Genomic DNA, 17,037 nt, shown 5'->3' on the forward strand with positions numbered 1-17,037 from the left:
AGCGCCCAGATGTCTTTGCCCAGATGTCAGGAGGATCTAAGACGGCTGCAAATCTTCCCTGGGATTAGTCAGGATTGTGTCCAACCCAGTCTGCAGCGAGGGGCAGACGTTGTGTTTGACCATGGTAGCAGCTGAAGCAGCCAAAGATCACAGCTCGCAGGGCTGCCGAGCGCACCAGCAGCACAAAGAAAGCTTAACCCTTCATCAGCTGCTCGCTGTTGCAGGACTGCCATTCAGTACAAAGTTTTAAAAAAGGTTGAAGGACCTTAAGGACCTTAAGGCTTAAAGGAGAAGACCTCCCCCAAATGACTCTTATTGCCTAAAAGGCAACAGGATAGTGAAGAGCACCAAAACCAGGGCTTTTCCCCGCACACCCAAACCGAAATCTCAATTTCCAGGAGGAAAGCTCAGATTTCCTCTTTGAAATTGAAATTTGTGGTTGATGGAGGCAGCATCAGTCAAAGGGACTGACCAGACTTATGTGATACTGACTACACACAGGGAATATATTGTGAAAATTAGATTTAAAATGGGCTGAATTCCTTCTTAAATGTTGAGGGTCAGAAACACCATAAACCTCTCTGTGTTTGGTCAGTAGACATGACCTGGAATTCCTAATCTGCTGGAGATAAACCAAGCTAATAATCAACCCTCTTCTTGCAGTCATTCAAATATTCATGTTTCCTCACTGGCTGTAATGAAGCTACGGTTTTGGGAGTAGTTTCACCCTCCTCTTCACATGATGGATTTCATCTGGCTCTTGTTAAAATATGCTTATATGTAACGCACTGAAGTAGCATGGCTGAACTCCTGGCTTCTCCTCCAAACCACCCTCCGGTGAGGACTCTGGAAGGGATCGTGTCTCCTCCCCGACTTCCAGGTTTTCACCTGTTGCCTTTGTTTTTTCTCCTTTGTTGAATCAGCAACCCACAAATGACCACGTGGCCCGAGACTGTGCCTCAAAATGCCCCAAAACACTGAAATCATTCCCGTCTATAAACAAGTGGTTTTGGCATGTGTAAAGCTGCACCGTGTGTGTCATTACCCACAGCTCTCAGATCGCTGGGCTTGTCTGTACAAGGCAGCAAGCTGCTGAGAAATAAAGGTGGTCCCGCATTTGGCCGCTCACGTGTTGTTTATCAAAGCGATACTGGAAGCTCTGATAGAGATTCCATGGCATGAAACACATCCCATGGAGGCCAAGGGATTTGACCCAAACGGTAGGATTTATTTTGCTTTCAATTCTTCTATTTTAAGATTGTTCTTGCACTGGACATTCTGTACCAGAGACCAGATAGAAAGAAAGAAAGAAAAAAAAAAAGTCAGACACAATAGAATTAATGGAAACAATGAGTTTCACAGTACTAGAGAGGTAATGGTGGGCAAAGCAGGGAGTTTTTAAACTTGCTTCTGCATGCTGTGGATAGAAGGTAGCTCTATGTCATTTGAGAAATGTCTTTCTCAAAACATATGAAACTAATCAAAACATAGGAAGTTCCATCTTAACATGAGAAGGAACTTCTTTACTTTGAGGGTAGTGGAGCACTGGAACAGGCTGCCCAGAGAGGTGGTGGAGGCTCCCACTCTGGAGACATTCAAAACCCGCCTGGACGCTGTCCTGTGCAACCTGTTGTAGGTGACCCTGCTCTGGCGGGGGGGTTGGACTAGATGATCTCCAGAGGTCCCTTCCAACCCTAACCATTCTGTGATTCTGTGATTCTGTAATCGTGGTGTCAGATTATGGGACAGGTGTGGTGGGACATCTAGGGGAGAGGCTCAACAGTGAAGTGGCAGGTGGAGAGTGTGCCTTGTTGGAAGGGTCAACCACAAAGTGTGGCCACTTTCCCCACCATGTGCCACTAGGGCCGGGTGGAGCACAGCAGCTTCTGGTGTTGGAATCCCAGGGCAGGAGAGGGGGAGCAATGGGAATAAGTGAGACCCAGGCCTGACTGAGAGGGAGAGGGACGCAGATCCATGTGTGAGTATCGTACTCAGTGCATGACCCATGAGAGATGTGCACCAAGGTCCTCACAAGATAAAATTTATCCCTGGTACCATCCATGGAAGAGTTTTCTAAGTGCAAATATGAAAACATCTCTCAGCTCCTTCAGGGAATGGGCTCTGTGGAGATCTAACCCTTGGCATCCAGCCATCCTGTTTCTTCTCACTGTGTTCCTGATGCCTGCAAGGTCTTGGTCCTGATCTTCCAGGAACCAGTTACAGCAGTGATCACATTTCTACCCATATCTCACCAAATCTCCACCAGGGACTCAGCAATGTGTGGAGTCTGTGCTCATGTATGAGCTTGATGGCCTAGTTATGGAATGAATTTCCTGAGATTGGCAAGTGAAGATTCTGATCACCTTCAGGATCACCACTGAAAAATTTTCTTCTTTAGAAGAACCTCAGGTGGTTCTTCCTGAAATTGGATGAAGGAAGGAAGGCTCATTGGAATGATATAACAAACAGATAGAAGGAGGAAGAAGAAAGGATGCCTGATGACTAGATATGAAGTCCTCCACAGGAACTGCTGTAAAGCCAATACTGAAGCCAGAGTTACCACCACTTATGTTGCTTACCTAGTGAGCAACTAAGCCATCAAGCTGAAGTACCTGTGAGTCTGGTTTTGGGACAAACTTCATATCAAGGAAAAGGCCAAGCCATAGTCAGCATTTTAGAGATTGCTCAAAGATTCCCATCTGAGGATATGGCTATGTCTCACTTTTTTATGCCTGAACCACAACCTCTATCCATTTCCTCAGCCCTTATGACATGTCAGATAATTGGTGCTGGGAAGATAAAGTGATCCAGGGTCCCTCCTAGAAAGGCTCTGCCATAAACTGCTGCAAGATTTGTAGATCAGACTGTTCAGGGGCAAAATAAAGGCTTGGAGGTTTCAGGTCTCTTTTGGGGTTGCTGAACTCAGTCCCTTGCACATATGGCTAGGAATTCCTCTGGGGATCTATTTGACCTAGCCTTTTTGGGATGTACTTGGATATTGGAACAATTCAAGATACACAGATTACTGTGCTGTAGAAGCTCTTATGACAGGCCAGAACCGGTGAACAATTGTTCAGCATCCTCATGGGTATGCTGAGCCTGTACAGCCACCCTCCAAGTAGTTGTCTCTGGAAAGTGAGAGGAGCAGTAGGATGGGATTTATGAGTATTGATGTTCAATATGCTTCAGTCCCCTTTAAGACACTGAAATCAGAGCCAGGTATTTCTGAAGCTCTCGGTAGCTGTTGCTGTGACACACATGGCTGGATTTTCCAGTGGGGAGCGGGGTCAAACATTTAAAGAAGTCTTTAAATGTGGCCAGTTATTCTAGTGCCTACGTGGGAATGAAACACTTGAAAATCCTTTGCTAAGTGTGAGACCCATCTGCACTGGAAGCAGAGCTTGTGCGTGCACGTGTGTGCAAGGCAGAGGAGGAGGGAAGGAGCTTCTGTCCTGGACTTTCTAATGCACCCTTTATCTACAGGACTGAGACAGCACATTGGCAACCCAAGGTCATTATTTCAACGCCTACAGGGAGTTTAAAACCCCAGTTATCTGCCCGGAGGGCAGAGGCTGGAGGTGTTTCTCTCACAGCTGTGTCCCTCTGCTCTGCTCATGAAAACTCTTCCTTAAGCCCACTGTACACTGAGGTTTGGCTGATGGGCTATTCGGGAGCACTCGGCTGAGCCCACGCCCTGTCCTGTTGACAAAGAAGGCACAAATGAAACCTAAGCCAGAAGCAGGCGGAGGGATGGTCTCCTCTGGGAGAGCTTGGACGAGGAACAACACATCTCCATAAAGAACAGAAAGGGAAACCAAGCCCTAAACGAACTATGACCACCCGGGCAGAATAGGGACAGAATAGGAGAAAGAGGGAAAGGACATGCTGTGCTTTCCTCTCCTAGTGCACAGAGAGACTCTCATGTGGGGGAGAGGACAGGGCAGGAGGGAGGAGAGGAGACCTCTGAAGACACTCCCTATATAAATGAGATGAACGGCAGAGGCTGGAGTCACCCACTGGCGTCTCCCGTCCCAGGGCTGGGACTGCGGCTCTGCCCATTTCTCCCCATTCCTCAGGGAGTTTCCATCAAGGATTAGGCTGTCCTTCCCCTTTCTCCCTCTGCTTCCTCCGTGGTGTTTTCCTCCAGCCTGCAGCACAGCTTGGCTGCGAGGTGGAGGCAGAGGTTGATGGGGTGTGTGTGGGCCATGAGGGGCTCCGCTCACACCAGTTTGCTCGGTGGCAGAGGTATCCCTGCCCCGTCCCCTCCCCGTGCAGAGAGGGGGCTGGAGCGAGGGGGTGGCCTTGTGGGATTTTTCGGGGTGTTTGCAGTTGGCTTCTCCCCCTCACCGGAGCCCAGCTGTGCGCACAGTCCTGCCCAGGGGTACAGCACCTCGGGGGGGAAGCAGACCTGGGGGTCACTCTGCAGCAGCTCCGGGCAGTGTTCGATGCGCAGCTTGGATGCTGCATTAAACAGAAGGGGACAATGAGAGAGTGGTGAAGGACTGGTGATGGGCAGGTGGGCAGACACTGATTTATTTAAGAGAGTTCTGCAGGGAAACTCCTGGCAGATCCCACACTCAGACCTGACCCACACCCTCCTGACCAGGTCCCAAAACTGTCCCGTGCTCCTGGGCTGTGAATCACAGCAGTGAGTGTTTTCTCCAAGCCTCAGCTCTTTCTCTCCTTGCCTTTTTATAGCAGATGAAACATCCTGTTACCAAACTGTGCATTTTTAACCCAGCAGTTAACTTTCATCCCCTCTCGATGACTCTCCCAGAGGGTCTTTCGTCACCCTCCGATAAGAAGGTCGGTGAATGGGAGCGAGGGGCACAGAGGTCTGAAGCGGATGTTTCTTGTGAAGTGAGTCACAAGAGGAGCTGGATTTCAGCCAGGAGAGGCTGCAGGGTGAAGCACACGTACGACGGCCCCTCTCGCTTAGGCTAAGGTGAGCCGAGCTTCTGAGAAGCAGCTGCCAGAGCACGGACACAACGCAACCCCCCTCCACTACGGGACTTTTCTTCCTTTGCTTTTCTCTGATGCTGTGAAAAGAGCTAAACGTTCACCCCGCTCTCCCTTCCCTTCCTGCACGCTTGCTGTTAGTGGCGCAGACCTTGTGCTTCACGCGCGTTTTATCACCTTTTCATCAGGGCACGGGAAAGTTCAGGCTCACGCTGGGAAACACACGCTTGGATGAGGATGACGCCGCCGGGACGTGGCAGGGCATCAACAGCCCCCGGGGTGCTTGGGGACGAGGGCTGTCCGCTGGAACTACTGACATGCCGAGAAAAGGTGTGTCTAATCCACTGCCCGGCTCCTCTGCCTGTACACGCTTGCGTGAAGCTGGTATGCGGCGACGGCACTGTGTGTTCTCGGTGGCTGCTTTCAGGAAACCCGAGCGAGTGGTCACGCATGTTTTCACCGATAAGGATCTCACCGCGCCCATGCAGAGGGTGCAGCCCCGGTGGTAAAGAGGAGCGGGGCTGTGACTCCTCGCTTTCGATCTAAGGCACTTAGTCAGTGCCTCGGTTTCCCCAGCTCTAAAATGGGGTTAGTAATACGGCGTTGAGTTTTTGTGTTTCTCAGGTGTGGGGTTTCACAGGCAGCTATAAAACAGAATTTATTGTACTGAGGAGAGGTTGCTTTGAGAGCCTGAAAAGACTGTCTTGAAATGCTTATTTTTATTATTTATTGCATTGGAGCACTTGAAAAAAAATGTTTTAAAGGAGCGTATGCAAGCATCATATCTGTGTGTATAGTATACACATACACAGACACACACAGAGTTTTTACTTACTGATCCTTTAAGCTCTTACCTACTAGAAAATACCTTTGCTTTCCTATTGCCTTTTAATCCTATACATTGCCTGCTTGAAAAATCACAGGTTGCTCAGAAGTCTTACTGTATTCCTTTGGGTTACTGAGCTAACTCCAAGGTAAATCCTAGGGGTTTGTGACCATATGAGCATGGCTGGAGTGGTACATTACAGCTGACACGTACTGCCCTGTAATTCATCTGTGTACACATCTCATGTCTGAGGAGCACTGCTCTGGAGATGAAGACACTTAGAGGCCATGAGTGGTGGTGTATGAGCAGGAAAATGGAGGGGGTAACAACCAGGAGGGAGCAGTGGGAAAGGTTGGACAGATAAGCCCATGGAGTCTTCCACAGTAGCAGAAGACCTCTTAGGAAAACCCCTTTTGAAGGTCTCCATCACCTCTGGCTCTGAGCCGTGCCTGTCGGACAAGCCCCTGGCTCTGAACACGACTGTCGCACCACTGACCGCTTGCTTGCAGTTAGGTCCATATTTCATGCATTAATGTGCAGCATCACTGCTTCCCTCTTGCTCAAGGCCCTCTGCTACACTATATATTACACTTTGTGGAAGTAAAGGGAGGACACAACCCTTTCCTGCTCACGGGACTGCGACCTCATTGGGGTGTTGCTGCAAGAATGGTTTTGTAGGTAGACGGCTGAAAACAAGCTATGATCCTGCCAACAGTGGTGGTAGTTTCTATCGCTCTCTGTAATATAACGGCTTGCCTTTAACGGAGAGCCCAGACCACCTTGTGTTAATGAGTAATAAAAGCAATCGACCCATAGTGCATTTGTCTCTTAGCTAGGAGTGTGTGTAGACGAGGTGATAAGGCTGTTACATTTGCAAAGTTATGCCACGTTGATACCATGCAGTTTAAGAGCCTTACAAGGCCAAGCTCTGACAATTAAGTATTAGGATACCCTCATGCTTTTCTTAGCGTCAAAGTACTGCAAATGTTAGGTTAGCCAAGAGAATGAGATACAGTTAGCATATATAGTACAGCCTACAAATCCATTTGAAAGCTACACTGAGTCATGTCAGCCAGGTTTTAGGCTATACAAAGACATCTTGGGAGGTTATTTTGGGAGAACTGTTTTCTGAAGCTGAGGGGACATCTGTCATGCTCAGCTAGGAAAGCAGAGTATGATGAGAAACTGCTACAGACTTTGCTCCACGAAGCTGCTGACTTGTTTTAAATAAAGAGTATTAAATATGTACCTTGCCAGTTTCTACTGAATAAGAATACTGTATTCTTTCTAATAACTCCAGCAGTTAGTATGGGACTGTTTGGGGACACGGGCCTAATGAAGGACCAGATATTGGATTGGCCTCTCTGTCAGGTGAAAATCACAAACCATCTTCACTGTGTCGCGTGCTCTGGAGCACCAGGGAAAACTGGAGGATCCTGACCTGCTCTGCCGCCGAGGCCAGGATGCTCGTGAGCCCTGAGCTAGATGCAAATGGTCGGTGTGAAGCCACTTCCCGTCCCCCGGTGACTCACGGCCAGGGAAGCGCTGGCATCCTGCTCCGGGAAGGGTCACTCGCCTGCCCTGCCCTGCAGGGAGGGTGAACACGGGGAGGTGGATGGAGCATGGACAGCAACACAAATTGCTGGGCATGCGGAAAATCAATAAGACTTTGCCAGGACTGCTGGGACAGCTATGGAGGGATGGAGAGAAGCACAGGCAGCACTGGCACCTCGACATGCTGCCTTCATCCCTTAGTGGATTTTGCTCCTTGGGCTGACATGCATGGACATCTGATGTGCTAAGCTGGAAGAACAGAGTATGACGTGCCTGTTACTTCAAAACACCACTCTGGCTATTACCATGGCCCTGCTGTTCCCCTGGGAGCTTTTTGCTTTCCACCTCTGTCATGCTTGTATTCGGCACACTTTTGCTGTGCACCAAATGAGGAAAAATGGCCCCATTCTCCCCAGCGGGGCTTATCCTCTCTGAAAGAGGCTTCTATTTGGGTGCAGGACAGAATGAGAAGGCAGGGAGGTTCATATGGCTCTACTACACTTCCTGCCTAATCCAGGCTCTGCTACTGTCAAACTCTGCTCTTGCTGCCTCTAACGACTTAATTTTGTTTGTGGGAAGGCTCTCTCAGATTTTTCAGGCCTTTCCTGAGCTCAGCACACCACTTCTTCTGAGTTACCACTAATAACAACTGCCTAGGATACCATGTTTTGAAAACTGGGGCAGCCACAGGTTAATTAATACAGTGCAAGACAAGTATTGGAAAATTATGCATATTGTCAGTACCTGTCTCATATCAATGCAATCTATATATATGTGGCTAATGAAAGTCATTATCCTTTGTGGGACCTATGTGGCCAATGCCACATCCCTGTGGATGTCCATTTGGATACCAGAAAACTCAGCAGAAAGCATCATACCCACATAACCGTATCAAGACATACATCTGGCAGAGAAGGAAGAAGAAAAGTTCCTTACTTGTGAGATTCTAAGAATGGAGTTAGAAATCAGAGAGCAGAAAAGCTAAAGGAGCAGAGTCCTGTGTACCCTGGCTTTTTGACCTGGGACTTCTGTTCCCTACCTAGTGTCTCCCAAAGGATACACTTGAGGACCTCTTCTATGGTGTGACCTCTGAGGAACGGAGTGATCCTGCGATCAAGGCAAAAGATTGTTAACTCTGACAGTAAAACTGCCTCATGAACTTATGATAGGAATTATACGGGTTATATATTGTAAGAATAATAAACTTCTTATTGCTATTGTATTTGGAGGGAAATCTCGGGGAAGAGAAAGCAAGCTTTGAGCAATTCTGTAAAAGTACCGATTGGCTCCATCTGGAGGTGACAGCTGAGATGACAGACACCGTCCGTGTGGGCAGGCAGATTGTAAGCAGAGCTGAGAGCAGAGCGAGAAGCTGCTCCTCAGCCCTGTGTTGAAGCCTTGCCCGCTAAAGGCAGGTCTCCAGACTTTTACGACTTCTCTTTTCAAAACTGAAGATCATTGAGGATGTGATGGTTTCTGTGCATTTGTACCTGTGGGATGGGAGGAATTTCCAGTCTCGCTCACTGTTGGTTTTCCTGGAAAGTGCTCTGGAGCCCCTCTGGGTTTCTCAGTGCTGCGTGAGAGAAGGCGTTGAGGGATAAGCCTCCTTACAAAGGTCCCGTCCTTCTGTCCCCGCAGCCTCTGTGACCCCTGCTCACCCAGGGAGTCCTGCAGGAAAACGGGAAGGTTGCAATGACAGTAAGTGAGCAGGCGAAATCCAACCAAACAAAACCCTCCAAACTGGCACTGGCTTGAAATGTTCAAGATTCCCACATGGGAACTGGGCCCAGACCATGAGCAAATTGAAATCCAGGGCATTAGAAATACCTAGATTTGGCTTAAATGCAGAAATCAGAGCTCCGTGTCTGAGCTGGGATGGTTGTCGGTGTTGGCTCTGAAGGCCCATGACTGCTGCCTTTTCCCCTCCCTTTCTAGTGACATTCCTGCATTGAACTAGATCATCCCAGCATCAGAGGCCGACAGGGTAACCAAAGGGCCTAGGATCTACACCAAGACACTTTCTAGCTGCCCACTGCTAAGGCATGAACCAATGTACAGGAATAAACACGTGTGTGCACATGAGAGCTCTTCTGTGTGTCCCTTAGCAGGGCTCAAAACTTCTGCCCCGAAGAACAAGTTTTGATTCTTTTTTTTTCAATCCCTGCTTTGCCAAAACCCGCAATGATACCTCTTTTCCTTGCAAGTCCAGGACTCTGGTTACCTGCGTGCCACTTCTGCACAGCCCCATTTCTCTTCAGCCAGGCGTGACAAGGGCTTGAACTGTGCAGGGCGGATTGGCTGCAGCGGCTCCCGTGGGCGCTCTCGCCCTCCTCCCGTCCCCGTTGCAGGTCAGCATTGCTCCTGCGGCCGTCACTAATGGATGGCATCTGCAGAAGTGAAAAGTTCCCGCTGTTCATGGCCACTGGAAGAGGGTGGCAGTGACCTGGGACACTGAGGTTCTGCCTCTAGCGCACCTTTCAAGAACAAGGGCTGGGCAGTGTTTTTCTCATGCCCCTGGATGTGCTGATTACCTGCTGGCATGAGGCTTTTCCTCCAGTATGTGGGCTGTTTTTTTGCTTTTTTCTCTACTGGGTTTTTGATAGCATCTACCTGGACAGACTGCTGGATGGTGAACGCTGATGATTCCCTGGAGGTAAGATCGGGGTGAAGAGAGCCTGATCACCGAAACAAATGTCTCCTAGAGATAGTTTGGTTCCTGGCATCATTACTCTCTTGTATTTTTCCCTGTTGTGCTGGATGAAAGTAGATGAAAATGAAATGAGTGACTCTGGCAAGAGCAGGGGCAAAGTGGTATTTTGTGCAATTCTCTCTGCCAGATTTATTATCTGCTCTCAATTGGTAAGTTCAGGAAAGGTCTACAGGCTCTAGGTTTAAATGTGCAAGAACTTGAGAACAGTTATCTTGCATCTCCAGCCTGCATGGATATTTTGGAGATGTTTCTAGTTCTGTAGATCAGACTTTGTGGTGGAAAAGTCTAGTGTGTACACCTGTGCTCTTCACGTCTTTTTCTTAACAGCCATTGAGCTATAGGGCTAGCAGAAATTTGTGGGACCATGGAGACTGGTGCCAGATCCAGCACTCAAAAATATCTTCTTGTACTTGTGCAGACAGTAGCATTCTCATCTTAGAGAAAGGTATTGAGAAAAGTTCAATGCAAAAACGGAACAGAATGGTGCTTACATGCAAGGTGTGCCTCAGAGACTCCAGACCCCAAACCATCGCCGTTTCTCCAGCGCTTAGTTGTGCAAGTTTGTATTTCCCTTCCCAGAGCAGCCAGCACGTTCTGTACAGTTAAGGGCTGTGTGGGAATCTGCTTTCTGGCAAACTGGATACTTTATGCAGTGAAGGTGAAACACTTTCCAAGACAGAGTTTGGCTGAATATATCAGGAGGAAATTTTCTATCTGCATAGGAAACCAGAAGAGCTCCTCTGCACTCAGTGATTGCAATGCAACCCTTAGCTGCATCACATCCTGTGATGAATGATCTGAGGAAAGGAAGATAAAACTGATTACAAGGAAATTACCTTTTTTTTTTTTCTCTGTGCCATAAGAACTCCTGACAATCTGGCTGCCAGTCCCACCTTGGAAGCTGGTTGTAAATGGTCAGCGTGTCTGCTCAGTGAGCCTCAGTGCACCCACTGAAGCTGGCTGGGATATCACTCTTCATTTATCATCTTAAGTTAGGAGATATTTTAGATTCATTTCAGGAAGATGTGAATTGTCTGTAGACAGCTGAAGATATCAGCATACTCAGAAAAGCCAAATGGATCCCAGATTGTGGGAAAATCAGAAGAGGGAAACCCAACTCCTGAGCCAAGTAAGTCCAGGAAAGATCCAGTCCCTCACCCTGGGGCTGTGTAACCTCCTCTTCTTGACAGAAAGGCACCTGTGCCGGGCTGTTGTGAAGTGCTCCATTAACACCCAATAATGGAGCAAAACGCCCCCAGCCTTAATACCTGACCACCACTGATCTCCTTAATGGCCCTAATGACTCACCGCCTCTCCAAACAGGAGAATGCAGGTAAATCATCCATGGCCAGAAAGGCCTGGAGTCCACAGTGACTCCTGTTTTCCCCTGGAAAAAGGGTAATTCCAGGCAACTTTGACTTCAGGAGAAAGGAACTCCAATCCTCCAGCATAGAAAGTCGCCTGGCTTTGACCCTGGCCCTGGCGGCTGGGCAGGATGAAGCCCTCACTGTGGTCCCACTGGAGAGGAGAAGCCCAGGAGAAAGAGGCCAGGGAGCGTTGGGAGCAGCTGGGTCCCCACCAGCGTTCAGGTCTCACAGCCCCTCACCTGCCCTTCAGAAACAACTGGGTTTTGGCACCACAGAAAGTGGTTTAAGCCGGTGCACTCCGTGTGAGCATCGAGACAAGACTGGGTCAATTTTTGCAGTAGTTTGAGCAGGAAAAAACTCATAATCTGCTTCCCAACAAGCACTGTATTGTGTACACAGTCCCTCCCTGTCGCAAGAGGATTAAAGATATTACCACTACTGTTAAACGCTGCCTGTTTTAATCTCATGCTGAACTTGTAATCATTGTATGTTGGCACCTTTATACTGTGCGGTAAAATACTGTGACTAACATCGCTTACATGTTTGTCTTCTGCCTTTCCCCAGAAGGGGAAGTGTGTGCTTGTTCTGTCATTTTTTTGTATTAGAATTATTTTACTATTAATTATACATTATACATAGGATATAATTATATATATTACAGTCATTATGCAGTTTATGTTTTACATGCGTACTTGCATTAGGGAAAGCAGGTCGTGGCAATGTGTGTTTCGTAATCAAAGTGGGAGATGAAGAGTTTGGCCATGATGCTTGGCTTCTCAGGGAGTCCTCGGCTGGGCCCAGAGAAGCTGGAGCAGATTTGCTATGGGGGAAAAGAGGTGATGGGGAATTAGTGCTACCACCATGGTGCTTGAGTCCGGCTGTGGGATGGAGAAATCCATGCCCCAACATGACGACCCAGCCAGCCCTGACCCCTCTCCTGTTCACATCAGCAAGTCTCCGTGTGCCTGAGGGTCTGTGCTATCCTGCAAAACGGCAGATGATGCCCAAGGGGGTTTGGGAGCAGATTAACAATCAGAAAACGGTGCACAAAGCAGAGAGGAGCAAGGGATGGCCAAGGAGCTCAAGAGGCAGATAACAGAAACCGGAATATTTCCGCAGTGGCTCAGGCCAGCCACAGGTCCCCCCTCCGATGTCTGTTCCCATCCCTCCTGCACCAGGCAATGAGACATTCATCCCTGCTTCTGCCCGTGTTCAGCGCTAGCAGGAGTAGGTGACAACTGAAACATGCCAAGAAACACAAAACGTGTATCAAGTTTTTTCTAGTCTGGGAAGGGTGTCGTTTCACAAGCTAGACCATGATCACAACTGGTGCACCTTAAGACCTCTGTTTTGCTTGGAGGCTGACAAAGCCTGGAATCCTCGTAGTCTCTTTATAAATAATTTAGACAAAGATGCTGCTTGTAAGATATAAAAAACGATACTAATGCGAGCAAGTGAGGAAGTAACTGAGAGTATTAGCTGAATACAGAGTAGTATGAATAAGCCTATGGTGGTTTGGGAGGAACATGAAATGATATAAATACAAGTGGAACAAAATGTAATTTAATAAAAATATGCTAATTTCAAGCACAGCCTGAACGTTGGCGAGTTAAGACAGAAGAGGAGCTACAGCTGGTTTAAGAGGGCCATGGTAAAAACTTACATCTAATATAAACATGGCAAATTGTTTTACATGACATTGTTCACTTGAAAACCACAGAATCAATGAAAACAGTTTTTTGTAGCACTGCTTCTAATTTTTTTTGGTGATATTTTTCATTAAACCTGCCCTGAAATTCTCAGAAATTGTAAGTAGTTTTCACCTTCATGAAACAAGATGCATAGATTGTTTTCATTCAAACATAAAAAGTATCTGGTTTTGCCAGTCTGAAGTAGCAAGTAATTTTTACTCACCTTTTATCCACAGTGCAGTATCACAGAGGAGGTGTACAGTTTGGCTCGGACATTGTATTGTGGAGAAAATATTACGGTTGGCTATGGACTTCAATACCTCCTGAATGAGACTTTATTGAGTGGCTGAGATATGTTATTATCTGCTTTGTGATTTACAAGGTGCAAGAGAAATGAATTTATTGTGTCATCCAAGCAAGCTTAGTCCCTTTCCCCCACATGAAACCCATTCCCAGGGAGAGTTTCTCCTTCCATTAACTGCAGTGGGTGTTGTTGGCAGCAGCAGGGCAGGCTGGAGCCCAAAACTGCACCGACATTAACTCTGCTCCCTGTATGAGCAACTCCAGGAATGTTTTAGAGGTGCTTCGTGCCATATTTGCATTGGTAATGAAAATAACTCCCATATTAAAGAGCTTTATGGAAGGCTGGGCTGGGAATGGTATCTACGGCTTCAGGACAGCGGAGACGATGAGCCATGATGCTACTGCAACATCTGCCCGAGTCTGGATGTCTCAGCGATGAGTGTGGCTCAGGCACGCGTGGTCCCATAGCCGGCAGCGCACCGGGAGCCCCAGGGCCAGGATCAGCTCCACTTGCCTCTCCTTTTCCAGTCAGTGTTTACGGCTGAGTCATTTGGGGGCAGCCCTCCACACGTGTCTGGAGAGGGGCTCACGTCCACACCTCCGCTCTGCACCAAAGCACTCCTCCACCGCCCCGTGGCCACCTCCCACGCCTGCCCCACCAGACACGGTCCCCTCTGCGCCGCTCCTCAGCAGGAGGATGGTGTGAGGGGAGCGTGGAGAGTAAAGTCTCAGGTCATCTGGTTCACAGCCCTGCCCGGCTCATCCTAGACAAGCATTTGGCAAGGCGTGATCAAATCTGCTCTTAGATCTCTCCTGTCAGCCACCCCCCAGCTCCTCCCAGAAGTTTCCTTCAGAATTTTTATCCTTACCAAGTTTTTTTTTCCTCATGTCCAGTCTGAATTTCTTTTGCTTTAATTTAAAACCATTAGCAGGGACGTAGAAAACATTGTCCTTTTTCTCCATCCTGCTGCTGTTGTTCTTCTTCAAGCTAAACAACTCTGGTTTGCCATGGACATAACTGGACCAGGATTTCTGTTGAAGGCCCTAGCTGAGCATCCGCTGTGTTGGTGGATATATTAACTTACAGTTTTCTTTCTCTTCTCAACCCACAGGTAAGTACAAAATGCCGTGGCCTGTGGTGGGAATGTGTCACAAACGTTTTTGACGGGATCCAAACATGTGATGAGTACGACTCCATCTTCGCCGAGCACCCTGGTACGTCAGAGTCAAAGACATTTCTACAAGTGGTGGGGACACCTGAGTGTAGTCAAAAAGAGCATCTATAGTACTCGGTGACAGATAATTTGGTGCACATACATATTAGAGCCATAGTTGTTTTCTCAGGGAGGTATTACTCCCAGGGAAAGGTGGAGAGAATTTCATCCCAGAAAAAAATATTCCTGTGGGATCTGATCCCATTACCCACCTGCATTTCCATTCCTTGTGGACCAGAACGATCTGCTTTTGTCCTGCAGTTAAGCTGGTGCTGACCCGAGCCATGATGATCACAGCAGATATCCTGGCAGGATTTGGATTTCTCTTCCTCGTCCTGGGACTGGACTGCATCAAATTCCTTCCCGATGAGCCCCTCATCAAGCTGCGCATCTGCCTGGTGTCTGGAGTTACATTGCTCATTGCAGGTATTCCCCTGCTGCACCCCCATCCTTGCAGGACACACTTTAGCAAGGGAGGGGAAACTTTAAAGCCTTCCCTGATTTTGAGGAGAGGAGTTGGTGATTTTCTAGAGCATAAACACAGGGGAAGGATCTTTATTTGCTTTATTTGTGGAATATAGCTTCTTCTGTTCACTGCCTGCCCCTAACAGCGCATAGCTGAGTTTATCTGCTTTCACTTGATGCATTGAGCAGGTGATTTGGCTCCAAGTTGACTGATTTCCATTTACTGCTGTTTTACTGTGAAGAAGTCAGCGTTGTTGATACGGCAAAGAGACATAATTGCTGAAGGACTAGAAATGCCACAGCATCCTGGTTTGGTTCCTGGCTCTGCCACAGATTGTGTGACCTTGGCCGAGTCACTTAGCCTGAAATCTCTGCAGCCAATCTCTAATGAAACGATAATAACACATATGTCCCTCCTAGGTGCTAAATACCCAACTAACTGAGGTGCTTTGCTGTTATAGCCGCAGTGGGAGATTTTAAATGCAAAAATAACTAGACTGCCAACTAGGTACCAAGTAATTTCATTTGACTTTATGCCAGTATCAAGCATCTACCTCTGCTTCAGCGTAAGCAGATTTAACAAATAACTCACCTCTGCTATCGGAAGCACACGTGAAGCATTTTGAAAGGTTCTTTTAAACATCATCCTTTCACCTCCCCAAGTTTGTCTGAAAAACGCTGTCAAAGTTCTGAAAGTCAAAACAGATTAGAAAATTAAATTCTTGAAGTAACTTTGCAATAAGTTGATAAATGAGCTGAGAACGGAGGAGCTTTCTGCCTTTTAGTGCAGAAACCTGAGTGCTGCCAACTGGAGCTGATGGTGTCTGGGAGCGCCAAGCTGCGAGGTACAGCCTCTGCCTGACAGCGCTCCAGCCGAGATCAGTAGGGACCAGGGTTAATCCGCCAAAGTGACCAGGCTAAGACAGAACAGGGGCCAAAACCTGTCCATCCTAAAGTCTGACCCAGCAGACAAAAGGCTATAGCTCCAGATTTTATATGGGTGATCTCCTCGTGGTCCATTTGGGAGCTCTGTGTGGCACCTCCCTCCTGTCCTGCAGGTCTCCCGGGCATTACCGGCTCGGTGTGGTACGCTGTTGATGTCTACGTGGAGCGCTCCTCTCTGGTCTTCCACAACGTGTTTCTGGGCATCCAGTACAAGTTTGGCTGGTCGTGCTGGCTCGGCATGGCGGGGTCGCTTGGCTGCTTCTTATCCGGGTCCCTGCTCACCTGCTGCACGTATCTGTTCAGAGGTGAGGAACCGTGGCAGGGCTGAAAAACAGTTCAGAAGAGAGAGAGAGACATCACTTGGGGCCTGCTACAGGCACACAGGGTGGGGAAAGTCCTTCAGGGACATTGTTCTGGATGGTTGCTCATCCCCAGTAGCAGCATCTTCAGCTGTAAAATAGAAATAGTGTTATTTCAGCAGCTCTAGAAAGCACATCAAGGCGGTCAGGTGGGAGCTGAGGTGTAAGCGTGGCATAAAACATGTTATTATGTCATATCTTGGACTGCTGCTTTCTCTGCATTTCGAGGCTTTGCAGCTGAAAGTCACCAAGCACTCGTTAGCAGATCCTATTTCTCTCCCTGTGCCTCACAGAGACCAGCTCTGGAAGACTCCACTCTGCTTACTCCCTGAGGAAAGGCTATTCCTCAGCTGGGACAATCGTTACAAACGTGCATTTGCCATCCTCTCAAACAGCTACTGCCAAAATGTACGCAGTGGACACGAGAGTGTGAGGAGGAGGTGAGTGCTCCAGAAAGAGCTCTACTTCTGTTTGTAGTGGATTGCGCAGAGACCCGAGCTCCTGTGGTTGTGATACAGATGCAAAGTTAAATTTCAAGGACGTCCTCTATGTTACAGTGTTTGCACCATGAGAGCTTCAAAAAAAAACCCCTTCCTCCAAGAAAGTAATCTCTGAGGAAATCTTGCTTTAGGGATTCTTGCTGT

General features: G+C 48.0%; 2 protein-coding genes across 2 annotated transcripts in view; one reads left to right on the forward strand and one right to left on the reverse strand.

Moving 5' to 3' along the window:
• The window catches only part of CLDN1 (claudin 1), a 25,510-nt gene extending 15,754 nt beyond the window's left edge, over positions 1-9,756 (reverse strand). The window contains exons 1-3 of the mRNA XM_009883419.1: positions 9,561-9,756; positions 4,348-4,461; positions 3,709-3,727 (exon numbers count right to left, since the gene is read on the reverse strand). Of these exons, the coding sequence (XP_009881721.1) occupies positions 3,709-3,727; positions 4,348-4,461; positions 9,561-9,756 (329 nt within the window). The remainder of the gene's footprint in view (positions 1-3,708; positions 3,728-4,347; positions 4,462-9,560) is intronic.
• Positions 9,757-9,878: 122 nt separating this feature from the next.
• CLDN16 (claudin 16) lies at positions 9,879-16,826 on the forward strand. Its single transcript, XM_009883362.1, has 5 exons — positions 9,879-9,992; positions 14,523-14,625; positions 14,886-15,050; positions 16,148-16,339; positions 16,687-16,826. Exons 1-5 carry the CDS (start codon positions 9,879-9,881, stop codon positions 16,824-16,826), a joined length of 714 nt encoding a protein of 237 aa, XP_009881664.1.
• Positions 16,827-17,037: the final 211 nt, after the last annotated feature.

This window comes from Charadrius vociferus, unplaced genomic scaffold, assembly GCF_000708025.1.
Source record: "Charadrius vociferus isolate BGI_N301 unplaced genomic scaffold, ASM70802v2 scaffold214, whole genome shotgun sequence".
Lineage (NCBI taxonomy): Eukaryota > Metazoa > Chordata > Aves > Charadriiformes > Charadriidae > Charadrius > Charadrius vociferus.